Raw genomic sequence first — 21,946 nt, forward strand, 5'->3', positions numbered from 1 at the left:
ACTGTCGCTGCTGGGTAGTTCCCCTGGGACTCTCCACTGCTCTTCTCTGGGGGGGTTGCGGTAGTCCCGGCGGTGGTTCTCCTGGGGTTCTTGTGCTTTGGGGGGCCTTTAGATGTCTGTGACTCTGTTCTCCTCAGTGTCCGTCCAGGGACCATGGGGCAGGCCTGTGGGTCCTCACACTCGCTATTGCATATTTTTGTGGAGAAACCTTGTATACAAAAGCGCGTCCACACTCATACTCACAGGTGTTAAGCTTCAGGTGTTGACAGATACACAGATGTTCTATTTTGGGCAGCACCTCTCACTAAGTACATTTTACATTTTACACTCTTTCCTCCTTTTCTCCCCTTTTTCCCCATCTCTCTCTTTTTTGAGCTTAATTTTTCCTTTTCATTTCAGTCTCCGTGTCCGTAACAATTGAAATATTCCCAAAGAAGTTTATAATAAAGTTTCTTCTATAAATATCAAGCAGAGCTTTAAAGCATTAGCTGTGATGCTCTGCTTGTGAAAGTAAATCTGTTGGGCAATTTCTTGGCACTCAGACAACAATTCTGAGCGATACTCTGCCGGACAGGACACGGTAAAAAAAAAAAAGAAACAATCATCTCATCTTGAACGTGAATAAAACAAAGGAGATGATTGTAGATATCAAGAGATACAAGAATAGGTCAAACACTATTTCCATCATGGGAGAAGAAGTGGAGGTGGTGTAGGAGTATAAATACCTCGTCGTTCCCCTGGACAACAGACTGGAGTGGAGATGCAACTGTGAAGCCATCTACAAGAAGGGACAGAGCAGACTGCACTTATTGAGAAAGCTTAGGTCCGTCGGTGTTTGCAGCAAGATGCTGCATATCTTCTATAAGTCTGTTGTGGAAAGTGTGATCTCTTCTGCCATCATCTGCTGGGGAAGCAGCATCAGAGCCAGGGACTTATAAAAGCTCAACAAGCTAATAAAGAAGGCTGGCTCTGTTCTGGGGACTCCTCTGGAACCTCCGGAGATCATTGTGCAAGGAAGAATTCTTCATAAAATGAAGAAAATTATGGAGAACCCTGAGCATCCTCTTCATGAGACTGTTGTACACCAACAGAGTGTCTTCCGTCAGAGGCTTCTTCAGATCTGCTGTAAGACAGACCGCTACAGGAGATCCTTCCTGCGCACAGCCATCAGCATCTACAACGGCTCTTTGAAGAATCCTCCATAATATGAGCTAAACCAACATTTAATTTCCCATTGGGATTAATAAAGTATTTTTGAATCAAATTGAATTGAATTTGAATTGAATATCTACAGGGCTATGTGTAGGTTGGTGTTTCTCCAGACCATCGTCAGAATCCCCACCTGATCAGCACTTTGTTTCCCTGCTCTCCTTTTACTATTGTGCTTTGTTTTCATTAGCATGGTAACAGTGTGACTCCTAGTTCTAATTCTATTATTGCAGTACCATCTGGTGGAAAGTATACTAAAATTTAATGTGAGAAGATTTTACAAACCCAACCATATGCTATATACCACGGATGAGATTGCGGGATGCTTCAAGCTGCAGCTCATTTGGACCCTGAGAGATCATCAGAAATGCATTTGTAACACATCAAACTGATACTGGTGATGATTGCTATCATCCCTGTATTCATAAAACAATACCAGTAGAAGATTAACACCTCCACATTAGTCATCAAAAAAAATTAGGTTAACTTATGTCAGTCAAATGAAACCTGAGATGAGAATGAATCCCTACCATCATTCAACATCATATAAAATATTACTGAAAAAGACACATAAACATTACAAGCAAAGAACAACCAAACGAGAAGGTTCAACTTGTTTTAAGAAAATCTTGGTCAAAAAATATTCTGAATATTATTTTCTTTTATGTAAACTGTACATTGTGATTGTGTGACTTAGGTTCTGAAACACCACCTGCCGTGCTCCCTGACGTTCAGCTCTCATCTCTCTCAGATGAAATTTGCTTGCCTAATGTAGCAGTACCAGAATAGTATCCTGTAGGCATCTTTTCTGTTGCTCTCACCAAACTAGAGCCTCCCTCCTTAACATTCGACCCTTCCATCTCCTTATTGAGCACTTGTGTATGGGGTGGGTGTATACTAAAGACATGGATCCTGCCCCATGACAGGGACAGACGTATCTTGAAGTCCAGTCTTTGGCCAATAGGGACGTTGAACGGATCAAGTGTCACTATAACAGAAGGACATAATCATCGTGGTAAGTTTGCAGAACCCTACAGCCTGTCTCGGCCAACAGGGAGCTCACTTCATTCAGCTTTTCTGAGGTAAGGCAAAACCAGAGTGACTGGGTGTGTGGATGATAATGGAAGCTCAAGTGTAATGTCCCTAAAAATCCCCCAAAGTCAGGTGAAAACTAAGTCCATGTGTCTTAAAATCACTGTCACCACCAATTGAGACAGCTAGAAGATCAGTGCTAAAACAGGTTTAACAGATATTTGAGTAATGGATTAATTAGAGACAACGGAATTAAATTTAAACACTACTGTAAGACATTTTTGTGTTTAAGACCTGTTAAGCAAATATCAGATGTGTGCTCCATGCCAGAAGTGCTGATGTTCAATGGGTTTATTGTACTGAGGTCTCTTACTTTGCAGTTGGACGAAATTTTATTTAGTACTTTTAATGAAGTCACAATGAAACCAACTAATACTGAAGTAAAATAAAATCTTATTCTTTCTTGGGAGATATGTAGCTGGACTTTGTTGTTGTTTTTGTGTTGACCTGGTTGGAGTTCAATTTGAGCCAGTGGGGCTGCATGCCTGAGGGATTTACAGATGACTTAAAAACTTTGAAGAAGCTTTCCACTGCAGGACACAGAAGATAAATAATAAACTTATGTGAAATATATGGTGGATGATTTGGTAATTCTCCTTATTTTATGTCAGGACCAACTTTTTCTATACTGCAAGGTTTATCAAACAATTTTCCCTGCGGGCAATGATGCAAGGAGGCATATTAGTTGTATAGATTAAGGCTTACTTGGGATACTTTAACATAATACACTGGTCATAAGAGCTGGACTCAAGACTAAATGTGTTGGCATCATCCAAATGTGGAGCATTATACCTAGGTTACAAATTTATATCAGTGCGTGTAATCTAGGCAACAGACCCTTAACCTTCCTAACCTTACAGGACTTGTTGTAAATCTCAAGTAAAGCAGCACCAGTCAACAGGGCGCCTGGAGGATGATTGAAGGAAGCATGTGAGAGCAGATAAAACACATAAAGGAATGATGCTGGTAGTGGTCCAGGGGACGGAACCCAATCTTTAACATCGTGCAAAGTGAAACTGGATCTGAAACCTTGCAGCTGTTGTATAAAAAAGTTGTAATGTCAAGGAGTTTTCATGGTGGCCGCATACCGAAGAGATTTATAACATAACAAGGCAAATAAACTACAATCTCATCAGGAATTAATTAATCAGTGAGTAACTTCGATTACTGTGTATTATGTCTTTGTTGTTGGGTTTTGATCACACACTGCACTGAGTCAGCTGACTTGCTCCCAGATGAAATGCTGAAACAGATTATAAATGTGAAAGAAATTATGTAAGCCAAGGTAACTTGTAGATGCTAGCTTCATTAACGGCCTAAGATAAAATCATCTTTAACACATTAGATGACAGCTATATTAAGGTGATGGGAGAGGACAGGAGGTTGACATGTAACACTATCACTGGGAGACCATTTTTTCTCCACTGCAATATCTATCTTCTCACTCAGTAGTTAAAAACAGACTATTGGCATAAATCTATGTTTAGTCTACTTCTCACTTATCATGGGAGAAGCAGATTCATGACGGAGGCTCAAATTTCAGTCCAACGTTTTACACTAATTATAAAGCCAAGATGTCTGGATATCAGTATTTTAGGAAACATTGACAATATAGCTTCCTTGGGAAAAACATTTAAAATAAATCAGATGTAATCATGTTTGTTCTATTTATTTTAATTGTGGAGAAATATGTGAAACTAAAGGTTGAAGCTCATTTAGGGTGGGGCATATAGCACATATTTAAGGCATCTGCAACTTAATCCTGTGCTATAAATAAAACAGGCCGGGCAGTTGCTCCTTAAAGAGAGACTTTAATCTTCTGGCTTCTCTTTTCTCTGGTTTTAAGGTTTTAAAGTCCACTGCCACCATGTCTGACACAGAAGAAGTGTAAGTCTTCTCCCATTTCCTCTCGGAAATTCCTTCTTTTTCAGTACTTTTGTGATTATTTTGACACAAAAACTCAGCTTACTTTAAAACAGCTTTTAATTCTTCTTGAGGAAATTTGTCAACATACTTCTATAAACATATTGTCTTATTCTGTAGTGGTATTGTTAATGCTAACTTGTCTTGGTCTTATGTTTTGCAGTGAGCAGGTCGGGGGTAAGTGACTACATTTTCCATATTTGAAAACATTAATTGTCAAGTAATCTTGCCCAGGTACAATTGGGAGCTCCATGCTAAATATAGATGATGTTTCTGGACATTCTCTAACTGACTTTCCATCTCCTATAGAAAGTTAGCCGTGAGCATTGGACAGTTTTGTCTGTTTGCAGGTTTGGCTTGACTCCTCCAGATTGAAACTGTGCAGACAGAAAATAAATGTTACTGTTACTGTAGCATTCTTGCTGGTTGCAACACTGGCAGAAAATGTTCACCATGCTGCTTGATATCAAATTAAAATTCAAATCACTTGGATTTCACTGCCCTTTTTGCAAATAGTCTTTTAGCTCTGCATGACTATCTGCAGTTTGAGCCATCCTTCTGAGCTGAGCACACTTTCATATGAACCAAAAATATTTTGTACACCTGAAGGCCTGCCTTAAAGCTCTGATCAGCCCAAAAGGACTGCTTTGTTTTGCTTAGCATGGATTCCCACTGTACCCATAATTTACATTTATGTTGTATTTGAAATGGGTACAAATGGGATGATATGATAATATTCTTCTGCTCCCTCCTTTCTCGGATGAAGAATACGATGGTAAGACAGTCGGCAAACTACCAACCATAACATTAAATAACTAATTTATGACCCACTTCTTCCAGATATACTTTATGTAGCATGTTACCATTAACAGTCTTTGTGATAAGAAAATAAATAAAAATGTTAAAAACACAGGTGGCAGTGCTGCTACCGTTCCATTTCATCCATCAATGGTATCTTTTTCTCTTTACAATGCTTGCTGGCACACATGCTTTAGCGCCATCTTGTGGAAACTGACCAAACAGTGGCGTCATTAACCTCTGTTTTCTCACGTTCCCTTTCATCTACAGAACTTAAAACATCCACCTCTTTCCCCTTTCCCCTCTCCCCTGCTTCCATTAAATCTCTTGCTACCCCCCTCCCGCCACCTCCATCTCCCCGGTGATTTGCTGCATGTTGTTTAGCTGTAGAAGAGGAGGTAGTACAGGAGGTAGAGGTCGCCCCTGAGGCGGTCCCTGAGCCAGAGCCTGAGCCTGAGCCTGAACCAGTACCAGAACCAGAACCAGTGGTAGAACCAGAGCCAGAACCAGAGCCAGAACCAGAGCTTGAGCCTGAAGGTATGTGACAAGAAGGGGGAGGGGGTATTTTATCATCCCTTTCCATGCTTCAGGTGCAAAAACCCCACAAATATTTTGATTAAGTCTGCACATGAAACCTTCCTTTCACCTCTGGACAAGCTCAAACACATGGCTTTAACTTACCGCTGAAACTGTGCAGGTTGAATGACCTTTGAAGAAATAAACATACATATATTATATCATTTTCCGATTATATGACTTATATTGAAGATTTAGTTTGCATTGTTGTAAAGGGAGGTTCTGTGAAATAAATATCAGTAATAGTTCCCTTACCTGTAGTAGAAACATCTCATTATCCCACTAAGTTTTTTTAGATGTAAGTACATCCTTTGAATGTTAGCTAGTTAGTTGTATGCCAACTGTTTTAACTGACTTTAGCTATTTAAATTATCTTAAAATAAAGCTGTTCATATCAGCAGGACACAGTGTTATGCTACTGGATATTAACAGTCTACAAGTTCCAACAGACTATAGTTACATTCGGTGCTGTCTTGTTCAGCCTAACAGCATCTGTGTTTCTATATAATGTTTTTATGTGGAGGTACCTTGGATTTGGGGATGGGGGTGGTACCAGCCAGACACCAGTCCATCCATGATAGGGCTTCACAATTCAATTCAATTCAGTTTATTCATATAGCGCCAATTCACAACACATGTTGTCTCAAGGCACTTCACAAAAGTCAGGTAAATACATTCCAATTAATTCTAACCATTGAACAGTGCAGTCATATTCAGTTATTTATTCAAATTGGATAAAACGTTTTTCTGTCTAAGGAAACCCAGCAGATTGCATCGAGTCAGAGACTTGTAGCATTCACTCCTCCTGGATGAGCATGCAGAGACAGTGGACAGTCACTGGCATTGACTTTGCAGCAATCCCTCATACTGAGCATGCATGTAGCGACACTGGAGAGGAAAAACTCCCTTTTAACAGGAAGAAACCTCCAGCAGAACCAGGCTCAGTGTGAACCTCCATCTGCCACGACCGACTTAGGGTTTGAGAGAACAGAGCAGAGACACAAAGCATACAGAAGCACTGATCAAGGAGTACTTTCTATGGGAAGGAAAAGTAAATGTTAGTGGATGTAGCTCCTTTAGTTGTTTCATCTAGAAAGAAAGAACAGATAATCTCTGAGCCAGTTTTCAAGGTTAGAGTCTAAAAGAAAGCACATAGAGTTAACAGCGCTTTGAGTGTCTCGTTGCTGAAAAGTGCTATATAAATAAACTTACCTTACCTTAGTCACAGTAGAAGCTCAGTCAGTAGCCATGTCTAGGAGAGAGAAAGGGTTAAACACTGAAAGACAGGGCCAAGTGGATCATCTGTAGAATATGAGCATTAAGTTGTTGCCAGCAGAAGCTTGGACAATGCCCCTCTCCAGAAAGGTGTCACAGGTAGACACAGAGTCAGGCCAGGTGTAGCTTCTAGGAAGAGAATAGAGAGAGAACAAGAAGTTAAAAAAGCAAAATTGGAGAGTAGTTTGAGAATGTAGCGAAGAGAATGAAGGTGGTCATTATGTCCTCCAGCAGCCTAAGCCTATAGCAGCATAACTACACAGATAGTTTCAGTTTATTTATTTATATACCGCTTATTTACAATGTTGTCTCAAGGCACCCCACAAAGGATCCGGAACGGCACGGGGCCGCCGGGGAGGCCAGACCAAACCACCGAGTGCCAGAGCCCGGCCACGCCAAAACGGGCCACGTGTAGGGACACTAAGTAAAATAATAAACTGATAAAGTTTACAGAGACCTAATGGCAATTTCACAGTGACCAGTTACCCTTACTGGTTAACCTACCGATTAACTGGTCACTCCATTAGTAGCTTGAGAAAACTCATGTATGCGCGGGGAGAATATGCTAAACCCATGCAGACGACCCCTGCCCAGATCCAAATCTAGGAGCCATTGCAAGGCAGCAGTGCTAACAACTGTGTCGCCTAGTTGAGAATCCCAACTCCCAAATAAGTTTTCCGTGTGCTTTCATGTTGGAATACAAGCACCACAGTTCTTGGTTAGCAGGAAAAAAAGGCTTTAACTGATATGTATACCAGCTAAGACTTATATTCTGGTCACATTTTGTATGGCCTAACTGACAACACACCTACAAAAGAAGACAAAACATTTGCTTCCTGTGTACTTCTAGTAGGTTGACCCTGAGGCATCCTGCAATCGAACCACAGATTAAATTACCTTTACTTGCAAACCTGGAGGATGTTTTAAAAGAATTTTATAATTTTCAAATTATTTCAAAGGTCGAACATCTAATTTGATTGTAGACCTATTTAATTATGCAAACCTACTTACACTACTAAATGACATGCACTCAGAATGCTTGATGTACATGTTTGTTTTATTCACCATACTGACAGAAATTAATATATTTTATTGCTTTGGATAAAAGCTTATGTTCAACCTCTATACTATCTAACATTTAGAAGTGTTGCACTTATTGTACGTATTTATCCAAAAATAAAAAACAACAACAGAAGTGTAGTCTCACTTAGCCATTGTAAACCACCCAGCTTCCATATCTAATTTATCGGAATGTTTTGAGAATTGTTTCTGAATTGTACTAAATCTTATTTAATATTGTTGCGCTTCAGGATAGTTTTTTGTTTTCTATAGTTTGAATAAAAGTTTTTTTTGTTTGTTTTTTTGGCTTTTTGCTTTTTTAATGCTTGTTGCATGCTGAAGTTGTTGAGTTGAAGAGGAAGGTATGGGGCTTTAACAAACATTCGATGGATATGAAATGGATTCTTCTGGTTTTGGTGGGTTGTCAGTGTTCTGGTTTGAGGCTTGTTTCTGTCAGCAGTTGCTAAGTCAGTCCAAGCGCACTAACTAGTTAATAAGGTACTGGGGTTAAGACATCAGGTTTTCAACCATATAACAAAATTCCTTTTTAGAAGGTTTGTAGAGAAAATTGAAAGTGTTATGAGAGGAAAAGTACAAAAGGATATGGATTATGATTATGAATTGCTTTTCTGCACATCAAACCTAGGGGGCTTTCAAACCCAAAGCAGCACATCAGCCCTGTACCTCAAAATCTATTTGTTTGTATTTTGTACACACACTGCATTGCTGTGTTTGTTCCTGCAGCCAAAAGACACCAGATATCTCATCTTGTTAACAGGACTGAACATAGCTGGCCAAAAACAGAGCTCCTGCTGCAGTTTTATATTATTCTCTAATTTCAATTAAAACATATTTCTCCTGTATCCGTAAAACTCAGCTGAACAGGGTTCTCCCGCTGAAGCCATTTGGTCTGGAAGCCCATCAACATTTGCTCTGTAGCTCATCATATGCATGGTTCAGAGCAACCAGAGTATGGTTTGATAGAAAGAAAACAGAGAAATAATGCTTGTTTTAAATAGTTATGGGGTCAAGCCAAAAAGAAGAAAGAAAGAAAGAAAGAAAGAAAGAAAGAAAGAAACTAACAGATATTTGTTGTATTAACAGTTCAGATTTAACTGCCTCTTGATTCTCACACACTTTTTAATCCATGCTTAAAGTTCAGAGTTCTGCTTTTTTCATCTATCTGTTTAAATTAATTTAGTTTTATTTCCCCTTTGTGACTCTAACCTTTAAGTTAATAAGTCTAGTTTTTCAGAAATTAATCTCATCGCCTATTTAAAATCCCAACCATGCAGTGTGATCTGTGTAATACCTAAATGAACTGAAGTATAGTCTGTGTCCCTCCTAACCCAATGACATGTACTCATCCCCTCTTCATTTCTTAACCTGCAGAGGAGAAGCCAAAGTTCAAGTAAGTTTCCTTACTATGTTCATGTGTGATTATGTTACCCATTAGCCAGAAAGTAACAGTGATAACAAATATTACACACGTCAAAAATGAATCCATTTTGTTTTAGGCCCAGCGCTCCAAAGATTCCAGACGGTGAGAAAGTGGACTTTGATGTAAGTGTGACTGAAATGAGAATAAGAAGGTTTTTGGTTTATCTGCGGTGTTTCCTGCTGACTGCTGGGTCATTTTCTTCACTGTGCAGGACATCCAGAAGAAACGTCAGAACAAGGATCTGGTAGAGCTGCAGGCTCTGATTGATGCTCACTTCGAGTGCAGGAAAAAGGAGGAGGAGGAGCTGATTGCACTCAAGGAGAGGATTGTGAGTCTGACTTGTTAACTTAAGTTCATAATAACTGGAATTGAGGCATACAGAGGAAGTCCAAGAATACATCCACAAAACACTATGCACCTTTGCTGCAGACTACTCAAATTATTAGTTTAAACTAATTATAAATAAACATGACTTTTTCCATTATCTATCTCATTGCTGTATGATCAGCAAACATTTGTTCAGATTAAAAAAATACTTTTTTGATAACCTGACAGTAACAGAAGGAACATAATCTCTTAAGTGCACAGTGTACTAAACCACACTACATTGATTAATACATGCCTTCACTTCCTCATCCCTTCACAAATGGTTCACTTGTTGAGTTTCTCAGTAACATTGCTTTATTTGTATGACGTTTTAAAGAGTTAGTGTTGACTGGTGATGGACGTTACTGAAAACTGTCCGATCACTGACAACATGGGCTTAGATTTCTCTTCGTAAGAGAATGTTGTCCGTTCTACTTGGCATTTCCAAACTCTCTCCGGTTTTTGTTGAACCCTTACCTGCAGCCAGTTTTACAGTGCTGCATCACTGTGACCTCATTGAGTATGTGTTTTGTGACTCTGCAGGAGAAGCGTCGTGCTGAGAGGGCTGATCAGCAGAGGGTCCGTGCTGAGAAAGATAAAGAGCGCCAGGCCAAACGTGAGGTTCGTTGTTTTTAACAGAGGTAGTATTTTTACACATGACCTTTAGCTTTGTGTTCATCATTTCATATATTACGTTTTATACTATGCACACATTGAAAGTATGTGTTCATTAATATCTGTAGCTATGGTATCACCTTGTGGGCTAGCAACTACGAAGCACTGTGGTCTCACTGTGGTTTTATTTTTTGTGAACCTAGGAGGAGAGGCGGATGAGGGAGGAGATTGATGCCAAGAAGAAGGCTGGTGAGGATGCTAAGAAGAAGTCGGCGCTGTCCAACATGGGCTCCAACTACAGCAGCCACCTGCAGAGGGTCAGTACATACATGTTCACACTTTCCATGACAGAAATGGAATCTTTATCCACTCTGAGCCTTCATCTGTATCTATGCATCACACTGAACAGGCTGACCAGAAGAGAGGAGGAAAGAAAGAGACTGAGAGGGAAAAGAAGAAGAAGATCCTGGCCGCCAGGCGCAAGGCACTCAACATTGATCACCTGAGCGAGGACAAGTTGAAGTATGATTCATTTTCTGTCCCAAGAGGCTTCTCTTTGTCTAAACACACTTATTATCTAGGAGTACAACAAACAGAAGTCATTAAAGCTGCAAATGGACACATGAGAACTGATGCTGTAAAACAATATGCTGTAAACATGCTTAGAAACTAATAATGCTTCTACTGAGTAACATTTAGATGTCTGCTCTGACATTTACTACTATTTGCTGTTTACTCTTTCACTTTTGCTTTACATAATGACAACGATGATGAGAGCTTTTGTGACTTCTTTTCTCTAAAGCTAATTGGTTTTCCTGCAGGGATAAAATCAATGAATTTTATGACTGGATGCGCCAGCTGGAGTCTGAGAAGTTCGACCACATGGAGAGACTGAAACTGCAGAAGTACGAGGTGAGACGAGTCTGCATCATTTTCACTGTTTGCTGCCCTAAAGAACGAACTTTTCTTGCTAAGGGGTACATAACAGACTCAAACGAGCAATAAAGCTTAGAATATGGCATCATTGAAATGCAGAATTAATTATTTAAACACAGGTTTTACTTCTTTATCCTATTAGAACAAAACTATTTACTCAACTTAATTGAGTTTATTTATACAGCAGCAATTCACAACAAATGTCACCTCAATGCACTTAAAGTCAGTCAGATCTGATTTATATATAGAAAGTAATCATTAAATCAATCCAATCATATAGACAGATTAAAATCCATTTACAGACATTTCAATTCAATCCTAGTAATTATGTAGGCATCTAAAACTAAATGATTTATATGTCATATGTTTACTGACTTTTTTATGCGATATACAATATAAAAATTAAATCCGGTTATTTTTATGTATTATGTCTGTTTTGACCTTTTGCTGTTTTGTTTTAAGAATATATTATAAAACGGAACTGAACTCTCATATAAAAGGCTACTTCCTTAGTGGAGCATTTGGTTTGCTTTTAAAGGGTTAGTCCTAGGGCAAACTTTTCATCATCTTCAGAGCTTAAAATCTTCTGCATTATTTTATTCTCTCCAGGTGACCAGAATGCGTAAGAGAGTGGAGGAGCTCAGTAAATTGTAAGTCAAAAAACGAAAGTTCTTGTTCACCAGCTTTACTGCATGTAAGCATGAAAGAATGTTAGAGAACAATGTGCTGCCCCTGCAGAGAGAGACACCATAGACATTCCCAAAATCACTTTGTTGTCCTGGGGTCTAAACCCCAAGCATGAGTTAGACAAAACAGCTTGTAATCTGGAGGTTTTGGGTTCCGTTCCAACCTCCTCTTGTCACATGTTAATGTGAACCTGGGCAAGGCACTTAACCCCAGGTTGCATATTTACGAGTTCAATTGGGTGAAAGCGACTTTTGTCTACAGTGCTTTGATTGGCTGGTATGACTCAAAGTGGGTTACATATATTCAGTCTGATTACAATTTAATCATCTTTGTTGACTCAAAATTGTTTGTTTTCAAAACAGGACAGCTGCTGTAGCTGAGAACATCTTTGCATTTATTGCAATTCACGTATTATTTTAAAGGGATAATTGCATCAAAAACTGTCTTTTTGTGTGTCCCTTTTAAAAGAAATGTGGCAAGGTGTTGCAGCACCAAAGTTAAGCCTGTATCTCCTCTTTTAGAATCAAACGTTTAGTCACGAGTCATGTATGCTGGCAGGGACTCAGACACAGCCTGCTGAGGTTTTCACAGCACAGGCAAAACTGGCTGTTGGTTTGTTTTTGAGAAAGCAAGGGTGGAATTGTTTTGTATTTTAAGATTGATGTATTAGGCATAGGCTGCACGGTGGCGCAGTTGGTAGCACTGTTGCCTTGCAGCAAGAAGGTCCTGGGTTTGATTCCTGGCCGGGGGTCTTTCTGCATGGAGTTTGCATGTTCTCCCCGTGCATGCATGGGTTCTCACCGGGTACTCCGGCTTCCTCCCACAGTCCAAAGACATGACTGTTAGGTTAATTGGTAACTCTAAATTGCCCTTAGGTGTATGAATGAGTGTGTGTTTGGTTGTTTGTGTGTTGCCCTGCGATGGACTGGCGACCTGTCCAGGGTGTACCCTGCCTCTCGCCCATAGACTGCTGGAGATAGGCACCAGCTCCCCCGCGACCCACTATGGAATAAGCGGTAGAAAATGACTGACTGACTGTATTAGACATTATATTACTTTTTTGTTTTACACTATAAACCCAGATTTTGATTCAACTCAAAAAGATTGAGTTCCTATTACCTAAATGTGTCAAATCTATTGACATTACTTTTTGATTCAGATTAAGCTGAACTTTTTCATGTCCTTTCTATTGTAATTGTCCAATCAATAGTTTCTATTCAAACAAACTGAGTTTATATTAGTTAAACATGTGTCATTTCTTTTGGGGTCGCTGAGTAAACTGTACTTTTTAATGGCCTATCTTACTGTAATTATATGTTTGAGCTCAAACAACTCAATATCATCAGGTTTTGCCTGTTACCAATGCATTGACTTCACCCACCTGCCAAAATCTAGTTTAAACCAGTTTTAACAGAGTGTTACTGATGAGATCTAAACTTTGGAGACATAACTGAGACAAAGAATGCAAGTGTATTTAAAGTTTCAACCAGTAAAGTTTTAGTAGGTTAGTTATTCGACCCAAGTTTGAGGCCTTTAGTGAATAATCTGACTTCAGCCACAAAATGGTAAATTGGAACTCTTCAAGGTGTAGTAACTAATGTTAGCTTGTTGGCTATTTTGTTCATTTGGAAAATCACACTGCAGTGGTACACAGATTACGGTGACAGTGGTAATAGGGGTTCATCTTGTAATTGGTGGGTTACTGGTTCAAACCTTGGGCAGGACACTTCATGAAAGACATATTTTGAATTTCAGGAACTGAAAAAGTTAAGTTAGGTCATTTCAAATAAACATTTTATATTAATTGTTAAAACTAAGTATCTTCAGCTACTGTAACTTGGCTATTAGTAAATTAAACTCAATTGTTCTCTTCCATTCCATAAGGGCCTCAAGTACATTGAACGCAGGCCACTTCACTTATTCTACTGTTTCATTACTTAAAGTTTTTAAGGCAACAACTTACCTTCATTTTTTAATGCAGATTCTACTTATCTGGGTTTACAGTGTACTCAATTTTAGACCAACTGGGTATCAATATTTCCTAACACAGAAGTGACAAATGGATGAATCTTCAGATCTTTCAAAACTCGCAGTCAGATATTATGACTTTCATATGAATAAATAAACGTGACAGTCTGAAAATAAAGATTCCATAAAATAAAATCTGGATATTTATCATACTACGCAAGTACATTTTCACATTTACTTTATTTCTGTATTTCAGGGTCTTTTCCTCACTTGTCATACTGTATTTTGGCAATTTTTATATTATTTTGTAAATAATAAACAAAAGGCTGGTCCATGTGTATTGGAAGTAACTGTTCTGACACTAAAGATAGTATCTATTTAGTTCACAAAACTACCACTGATGAACGAGAAACAATGGGGTCTCAAGACATCTTCACTCAAAATCTGCCATAATTTGCTTCTATTTAGAACAATGTAAAGCCACAGCTCTGACATGTCTCCATATAATGTGTTTGAAATTACAGCAGCAAGAAGGGAGCTGCAGCCCGCCGCAGAAAGTAGATTGGCTGAACCCACTAGTGCTTGCAAACCAAACTGCCATCATCATGGACACATACAGAATGAAGCAAAGCGCATGGTGGAGAAGGTTGCACCTCTGAAGAAACTAGTAATGCTGAGGTACACCATGTGGTTTCTCAGCCAAGTCCTGAAGCAACCAGGAGCCTTTAGCTGCTGTTTAATTGGAAGAAAAACTACTCAACGTGCCATCATGCTTCATAACCCTTAACTCTGTGGTTCTCAGTAATTTTGTAAATAAAGTGTAACTCTTCAAGCCATGTCTGTAGTTATTCAGAAGTCAATAAAGTTCTGTCTTTTCAGATCTGGAATCTTAAAGTCGTCAGTTTTGAACTGTTTTCTTTTAGCTATGCTGATTCTAGCTATCAGTTAAATGTCTCAGTCATCCTGAAATACAGCTAACTGCATTCAAAGCTTCAAAGGTTTGATTACTGGATCAGTTTAATTCAAAACGTAATGTTGTGTACAAGTAGGAATGGAACATTAAACTTGGTTCTCAGTGTCTCTCAGTGTTACATGGTTGACATATGAAAAGCAGACAATCTGCAACTAAAAGAAAGAAAGAAAGAAAGAAAGAAAGAAAGAAAGAAAGAAAGAAAGAAAAAAAGAAAGAAAGAAAGAAACTTAAATTAGTCTAAATATATGTAGACTTATTTAAATATATATTAAACATAAATATTTCAAATCAGTCAAGTCAAAGTACTGGATGTGCTGTTTAAACGATGGCCTATAGCTGATTCCTATCAAAATTAAAGTTCAAAGAGAACAGAGATGTTTTTATCGCTCTATTGTTGAATGATACCACATTCTACCTAACCAAAAAACACTCGTACTCGTACTCATCGTCTTCCGCTTATCCGGGACCGGGTCGCGGAGGCAGCAGACTCAGCAGAGACACCCAGACGTCCCTCTCCCCAGACACCTCCTCCAGCTCCTCCGTGGGGGAGCCCAGGCCAGCCGAGAGACATAGTCCCTCCAGCACGTCCTGGGCCGTCCCCTGGGCCTCCTCCCGGTAGGACGTGCCTGGAACACCTCCCGAGGAAGTCCAGGAGGCATCCGGTATAGATGCCCAAGCCACCTCAACTGGCTCCTCTCGATGTGGAGGAGAAACGGCTCTACTCTGAGCCCCTCCCGGATGGCCGAGCTCCTCACCCTATCTCTGAGGGAGTGCCCGCCATACTACGGAGGAAGTTCATTTCAGCCGCTTCTATCCGGGATCTCGCTCTTTTGGTCATGACCCAAAGTTCATGGCCATAGGTGAGGGTAGGAACGTAGACCGACCGGTAAATCGAGAGCTTTGCTTTTCGGCTCAGCTCTTTCTTCACCCCCATTACTGCGGCAGCCGCACCGATCCGTCTGTCGATCTCCCGCTCCATTCTTCCCTCACTTGTGAACAAGACCCCGAGATACTTAAACTCCTCCACTTGAGGCAGGAACTCCCCTCCAACCTGAAGAGGACAAGCCACCCTTTTCCGGTCGAGTTCCATGGCATCGGACTTGGAGGAGCTGATCCTCATCCCAGCCGCTTCACACTCGGCCGCGAACTGCCCCAGCGCATGCTGTAGTTCTTGGCTAGAGGGGGCCAGCAGGACCACGTCATCCGCAAAAAGAAGAGACGAAATCCACTGGTCCCCAAACCAGACCCCCTCCGGCCCTTGGCTGCGCCTAGAAATCCTGTCCATAAAAGTTATGAACAGGACCGGTGACAAAGGGCAGCCCTGCCGGAGTCCAACAAGCACCAAGAACTAATTCGACTTAGTGCCAGCAAACCAAACTCCTGCTCTGCTTGGACATAGACCGAATGGCCCCTGATAAAGGGCCCCCGATTCCATACTCCTGGTGCACCCCCGACAGGGCATCGCAAGGGACACAGTCGAATTCTTTCTCCAGCTCCACAAAACACATGTAGACCGGTTGGGCAAACTCCCATGAACCCTCGAGTACCCTGTAGAGGGTATAGAGCTGGTCCAGTGTTCCACAGCCGGGACGAAAACCACACTGCTCCTCCTGAAGCCGAGGTTCGACTATCAGCCAGACTCTCCTCTCCAATACCCTGGCGTAGCCCTTACCAGGGAGGCTGAGGAGTGTGATCCCCTTGTAGTTGGAGCACACCCTCCGGGAGACCACCACCCCAGTCTGCCAGTCCAGAGGCACTGTCCCCGACCACCAAGCAATGTTGAGGAGGCGTGTCAACCATGACAGCCCCAAAACATCCAGAGAACATCCAGAGAAACACACTAAATAAATATCTAAATAAGTTTTGTTTTTGTTTTGTTTTTATCTTACATGACTTGTAGGCTACTTTAGAGACATGTTAAACTTAAATTTCAAGTTTTGGCCGATTACGTCACAGACAATTACGTCACAAACACTAGGGATGGGTACCGAATTCGGTACTTTTATCGGTACCAACCGAATTCCGTCCGTACTACTGAGTGTCGATTCACGTAAAATCGAACGGTACCATGTTTCGGTACCTAAACGCATCATTGTGACACTGAGGAATTGGAAGAATGCCATGCAGAATACGCTCGCTGCAATATTTGTGACGCAAAGTGCAAGACCAGCAGCGGGAATACTTCTAATCTGAGGAAGTTCCTACAGCGTTTCCCCTACCTCTATTGAATGGGGCCGCCCCGCCCCCCAAGAGGATCACGGTAGTAGGCTAATAGTACGTTTAACAGATATTGTCATTTGTTTTAATAGATCATGTCACCTGCGTCGTTGCTACTCTACTTTCTATGGCCAAACTTGACAAAAGCTGGACGAAAACACACTCCTCGGGCGCATTAAGGATTCATGAATTGGGACAGCCTTCGTCGCCGCGCTGTGACGTAATCGGCCTACAAATACGGCCTTTGAAGGATCCAGCCCCTGAATTGGGACATACCCGTGTCACCAACGCTGACTCTGCCACGGAGTTACGTGCGCTCGCACGCAGGTGAACACAGGCTCAGGACAGAAAAACATGCGCTAAAAGCTAGAAAGCAGGCAAGGATATCAGCGGTTTTAAAAAGTGCCAAATTTAGTTTTGATGGCAGCACTTTCTCATGCGAGCAGCAGCAGCAGGTCTAACTTTCCTACTCCTGGTACATATGGCGAAGGTACAAATACACAAAATAGCCCTAGTGTTTCATGCCCTGCCCCTGCTAAAGTCCAGTCACCACCCAATAAAAGATTCTGACCCGGCTTGGCTGTCGGAGGTGAAATTATCCCCCTGGATCTATAAGACTGAGCTTGGTGATTAAATACATACATGATAGATAGAGAAAAGAAAGAAAGAAAGAAAGAAAGAAAGAAAGAAAGGGATAAAAGCAGATAAACGATTTGATAAAGAGACAGAAAGATGGAAAAATAAGAAAGATGGAGAGACAAAGATAAAAAAGATAGACATAATATATAAATACAGTAGTTTGTTTTTTTCTTCGTATTGTTCAGGAAACATTGGGAAGAGTTTATGTTGCCTGGGTTTTTCACCCAAAATCTTTACCTTTATAAAACATTATTTATTCAAAAAGGTTATAGTTGGGTGTCGATGTAGCATCGTATTAATCTATTGCTTTTCAAACACACATCAGTGTGATATGACCTCCAAAACATTTAGGCTGCATTGTTAAACAGCCTCATTTTATACCCACTTACCTGAAATGCTAAACTAGTATGGCAGTGAAAAAAGTACCGGTTCAGTTTTCTCAGCAAATGATATTATTAACATCTCTCCTTTACCTGCTTATGCAGCGCCGCCCTGGGGCCGGATCAAGTTTATTATATTAAAATAAATCATTTAATCTTACAATAAAATCTCTTTTTACTTTAAAACAAAAAGACAGTTATTATTATCAATTTGAGTGTTTAGTGTAAAATAAAAAAATGTCAAAGTTAGGCTTCTTTGTATAAATAAGCCAGTGGATTTTTTATTTATTTTGAATTTATCTTCAGAATTTCACACAATTTTCAGCAGTATAAATATAAAGGTGGCAATTTCTTCACAACAAACAATAAAAACAAACATTAAATACAAATGAATAACTTCACATGAAACAAATCAGCTCTTATTTACATATGTACAGAAACAGAAAAATGGTTCTGTGCTGCAGTGGCTGAAAGAGACTTCTGAATCTGGATCTGACAGGATGCAGACGTGGCCCTGCAGAGGGGATGTAAAAACAATCTCTAGATTCCTTCTCCAAATGCTGCTTAATATGTCGCTCGCCATCATTTTGTCATCAGGTTTAGCTGCAGCAGTGTGTGCTGTGGTTGTATTTTGACTTTAGATGGAAGGGTGAAAATGGAGGAATGTCAGCGGATGGTTTTTTGGCCTCGGTTCATAAAATGAATAAACTGAGTCTTTTTTTTTTTTTTTTACTTAAAAAACAATGTACTGGAGGCTATTGGTTAAACAGTATTGGATCCCTTAACTTTACCAAGCAGTGGAATAATGTAGTCTTTGGAGCGCATCTGTGGTGGAAAGTAAATTATTCTTATCAGTTTAGGGTTTATGCAATCAACCTCATTTGTGTTGCAAACCACTGACAAGTTTCTACTTAGTTCCCTCTTTTACAGGGATGTAAAATGTAAATACTACTACTATAATACCAATAATTATCATTATTATCGTTATTATATAATAGAATATTCTGTTTGCTCTTTTAATTTCGTTTTTTAGTTTTTTTTGACTTGGAACAAATACAAAAATGTTTACGTTTATCAATATATTTAAAATTTAAATTAAGACTAGAGAAATATAAAAAGTACATTTTATTATTTTTAAATTAATATCAAAACTAATAAAAAAAATGCCCAGTGACGAAAACTTTGACAGGCTTAAATGAACAAGTTTTTTTTTTTCCGAGCAGGAATGAGCTTTGACATTATTCAGGCTTCCAGCTGGTTAGGAAATGGAGATGATGACTTATTGTTACAGCATCTTTGTGTAAGACAGGGTGTTCATTTCCAAGCTGGGGTTGTGTAGGAGGCTCTACAGGACTTGGTAGATACGGTTTGGGTCCTGGATGTCGGCGGGGGAGGGGTTCTGAATGGGCTCTGGGGCCTTTCCTGCCTCGCTGAGCGGAGCTGAGGTGGCTGAGGAACCGGAGCCGTCAGCCGCGGGCTGCAGGTTGCTGCTGTCCGTGGAGATCCGCTCCACAATGCTGGACAGGCAATCCAAACTGGAGACCACGGAGTTGCGCTCCCTCTTTGGACCAGCTGCCCATGGAAAAGAACAAACATACATTTTATAGAAATGCTAATATATATTTTTATGGACTTTTACTGTGAATTACTTTATTTCATCTTTCTATAAACGTACTTTAGTTTTTATCTGGTAATATACTATTGATCTATTCAAGCATCTGTTAAAATCGGACTTTATTTCGTTATATTGATTCAAAACATCTTCACTTTAAATTTTCAGCTTATTTAAATTAGTTTGGAATTAGGCGACTGTGCGTAGCTTCATTTCAGGTCCAGTTAAATAAAATATTCCCTAAGACTCATTGTTTGTTTGATCGCGTTTACATTAAGCTCTTTCAAAGCCCCTGATAAAGTGTCTAGCTGTGTGTTCTCACCGTTTGGCGTCTCAGAGTAAAAAGACCTGCTGTCAAAACGTTTTGTTCTGCTCGGCCCATTAAAATCCATCTGAAAGGAGAAGAATTTTTGACATCAGTTCTCAACACGGAACGGCTCCAAAAACCACAAGACCGGCTTTATCATCCGCTTCAATGTTTGACTTTGTCCAAATAATAAAACAGACTACAATCTACGGTGCTTAAGAAAAAAAAGACGCGTTTTAAAATAAAACACTAATGACTGGCGTACTACTGTTTACAAATCAGGTCGCATTTTTATGTCTCATTAATCTGTCTCTGCTGTCACAAAACGTACTTTAAAAAAATATTTTTACAGTTTTCTCAACACTTTCTCCATAAATCTTTATTGTAAACACGCATTTTTAAATAGCATTTTAATTAATCCAGAATACACCAATCAAAAAGAAATATGCGAAAGACATAATAACAATAATAGAAATGTATTATTATTATTATTATTATTATTAGTCTAATATTAAATATTATCTGTCTGTGCTGCAGATAATATCTGTCTGTTTTATAAATCTTCTACTGTGTTAAAAAGAAACGAAATCAGGACAAACAATTCCACGTTAAAGTTAAGATTGTATAACAGGAAAGAAAATCACAGCTGGCCACAGGACGAGTCAGGTGAGCAAAGAAAGTTGGTGGGTGAAAATCCTTAACTCACCATTCCATCGGAGCAGTTGGAGCGGGGACTGGACGCGTCAGAGTCCCCGCTGTAATGCTCCAGCACCGTGTAGAAGCCGTCCTCCTGGCCGCCGCGCAGCAGCGCCTGCAGGGACTCGATGTAGCTGATGGCGTTCCGCAAGATCTCCACCTTGGGCAACCTCTGGTTGGGGTTGGCCGTCGTACAGCGCTTCAGTGTCTCGAATGCGTCGTTAACTTTGCTGAGCCGCCGACGCTCACGCAGCGTGGCCGCCTTCCGCCTGTCCGCGTTGGTAGTTTTCCGTTTGCAAGCTTTGCAGGCCCAAAGCAGGCAGCGGCCGGCCTGGTGGTGCCCGCTGGGGGCGCGGACGTGCTCGTCTTCCTCTGCTTCTGGGTGCTGAAGGTGGTGATGCAGGTGGGAGGACGGTGAGGGGGATGATGATGATAAGGAGGAGGAGGGGGATGAGGAGTCCTCAGGTTTCAGCGGGGCCACATGAACCAGCCGCGGGTCCAGGTCCTCGAAGAAGTGCATGTCACTGGTGTTAAAGCAGGGGTCATCATAGAAATCATCAGCGGCAGGGATGGGGAAGGAGATATCCGACAACTCCATAAGTGAGTCCAACTCAGAGCAGAAGCCAGATCCGCTGAAGCAGAAACAAACAGCCCACTTCCAGCCGATGCAAAGTATTCAGGCTACAGCAAAGACGAAGAAGTTATGTTTGATTCCTGTTCTCATAGCAGCTGTCAGCCGGGGTCCCCTGCGTCTTATACATGGCTCGACCACAGCGGGCAGGGTCAGGGTACTGGGGGTCCACCCGGATCTGACCAATCTACTGCCAGCAGGAGGGGTTTACAGCTTCACGGTAATTAGCTCAGTCCTACAATTAACCCAAGCGGAGGTAAAAAGCGCAGAAAGTGTCAGAAACCTGCAGCTGTAGCCTCCTACACACATTTCATATTGGTCTTGCGTTTTGTTTCATGCTGCAATAATTTCACTATGAGTCTGTTACCTACAGCAATATAAAGAGCTGGAAATAAAAACCGAATAAAGCGTCCAAGGGCTCCAAGAGCAAGTGGATTGCTTTTTTCTAGTTTCTTTATTTTTTTATCATGATTTTAAAACTGACTATGAGTACAAATCGAGTTTAATCGGAGAACATGCTTCAACTGGAAAAACAAACAGTATTTC

At 40.5% G+C, this 21,946-nt stretch overlaps 2 protein-coding genes across 5 annotated transcripts; one reads left to right on the plus strand and one right to left on the minus strand.

Annotated features, from left to right (window-relative positions):
* Positions 1–2,173: 2,173 nt before the first annotated feature.
* Positions 2,174–14,777, plus strand: tnnt3a (troponin T type 3a (skeletal, fast)). 4 transcript variants are annotated; one of them, XM_047391802.1, is made up of 14 exons: positions 2,174–2,291; positions 4,148–4,188; positions 4,388–4,401; positions 4,991–4,999; positions 5,407–5,559; positions 9,325–9,343; positions 9,450–9,495; positions 9,585–9,701; positions 10,283–10,360; positions 10,558–10,671; positions 10,764–10,876; positions 11,176–11,266; positions 11,900–11,940; positions 14,470–14,777. In XM_047391802.1, the coding sequence occupies exons 2-14, from the start codon at positions 4,169–4,171 to the stop codon at positions 14,504–14,506; spliced, it is 852 nt and encodes a 283-aa protein (XP_047247758.1). In that variant the 5' UTR covers positions 2,174–2,291; positions 4,148–4,168; the 3' UTR covers positions 14,507–14,777. The 4 variants fall into 4 exon arrangements, with proteins under 4 accessions (XP_047247758.1, XP_047247768.1, XP_047247776.1 ...); XM_047391812.1 differs by lacking the exon at positions 4,991–4,999; XM_047391820.1 differs by lacking the exon at positions 5,407–5,559 and having other exon boundaries at positions 2,180–2,291.
* Positions 14,778–18,413: 3,636 nt separating this feature from the next.
* Positions 18,414–21,510, minus strand: myod1 (myogenic differentiation 1). Its single transcript, XM_047384313.1, has 3 exons — positions 20,780–21,510; positions 20,089–20,158; positions 18,414–19,726 (listed from the first exon to the last, which is right to left on the minus strand). The coding sequence occupies exons 1-3, from the start codon at positions 21,365–21,367 to the stop codon at positions 19,500–19,502; spliced, it is 885 nt and encodes a 294-aa protein (XP_047240269.1). The 5' UTR covers positions 21,368–21,510; the 3' UTR covers positions 18,414–19,499.
* Between the last annotated feature and the right edge of the window lie 436 nt (positions 21,511–21,946).

The sequence above is a fragment of the Girardinichthys multiradiatus genome, chromosome 2, assembly GCF_021462225.1.
Source record: "Girardinichthys multiradiatus isolate DD_20200921_A chromosome 2, DD_fGirMul_XY1, whole genome shotgun sequence".
NCBI classification, from domain to species: domain Eukaryota; kingdom Metazoa; phylum Chordata; class Actinopteri; order Cyprinodontiformes; family Goodeidae; genus Girardinichthys; species Girardinichthys multiradiatus.

Bases quoted from the DNA above. Each gene is read 5' to 3' on its own strand.
- myod1 (XM_047384313.1), bottom strand. From the start codon at position 21,367: ATGGAGTTGTCGGATATCTCCTTCCCCATCCCTGCCGCTGATGATTTC. The intron at 20,159-20,779 runs GTGAGTTAAGGA...TTCTCCTTTCAG, and splicing joins CCAACTGCTCCGATGGAATG to ATGGATTTTAATGGGCCGAG. The intron at 19,727-20,088 runs GTGAGAACACAC...TTCCATGGGCAG, and splicing joins TTACTCTGAGACGCCAAACG to CTGGTCCAAAGAGGGAGCGC.
- tnnt3a (XM_047391802.1), top strand. From the start codon at position 4,169: ATGTCTGACACAGAAGAAGT. The intron at 10,672-10,763 runs GTCAGTACATAC...CACACTGAACAG, and splicing joins ACAGCAGCCACCTGCAGAGG to GCTGACCAGAAGAGAGGAGG. The intron at 11,941-14,469 runs GTAAGTCAAAAA...TTGAAATTACAG, and splicing joins GTGGAGGAGCTCAGTAAATT to CAGCAAGAAGGGAGCTGCAG.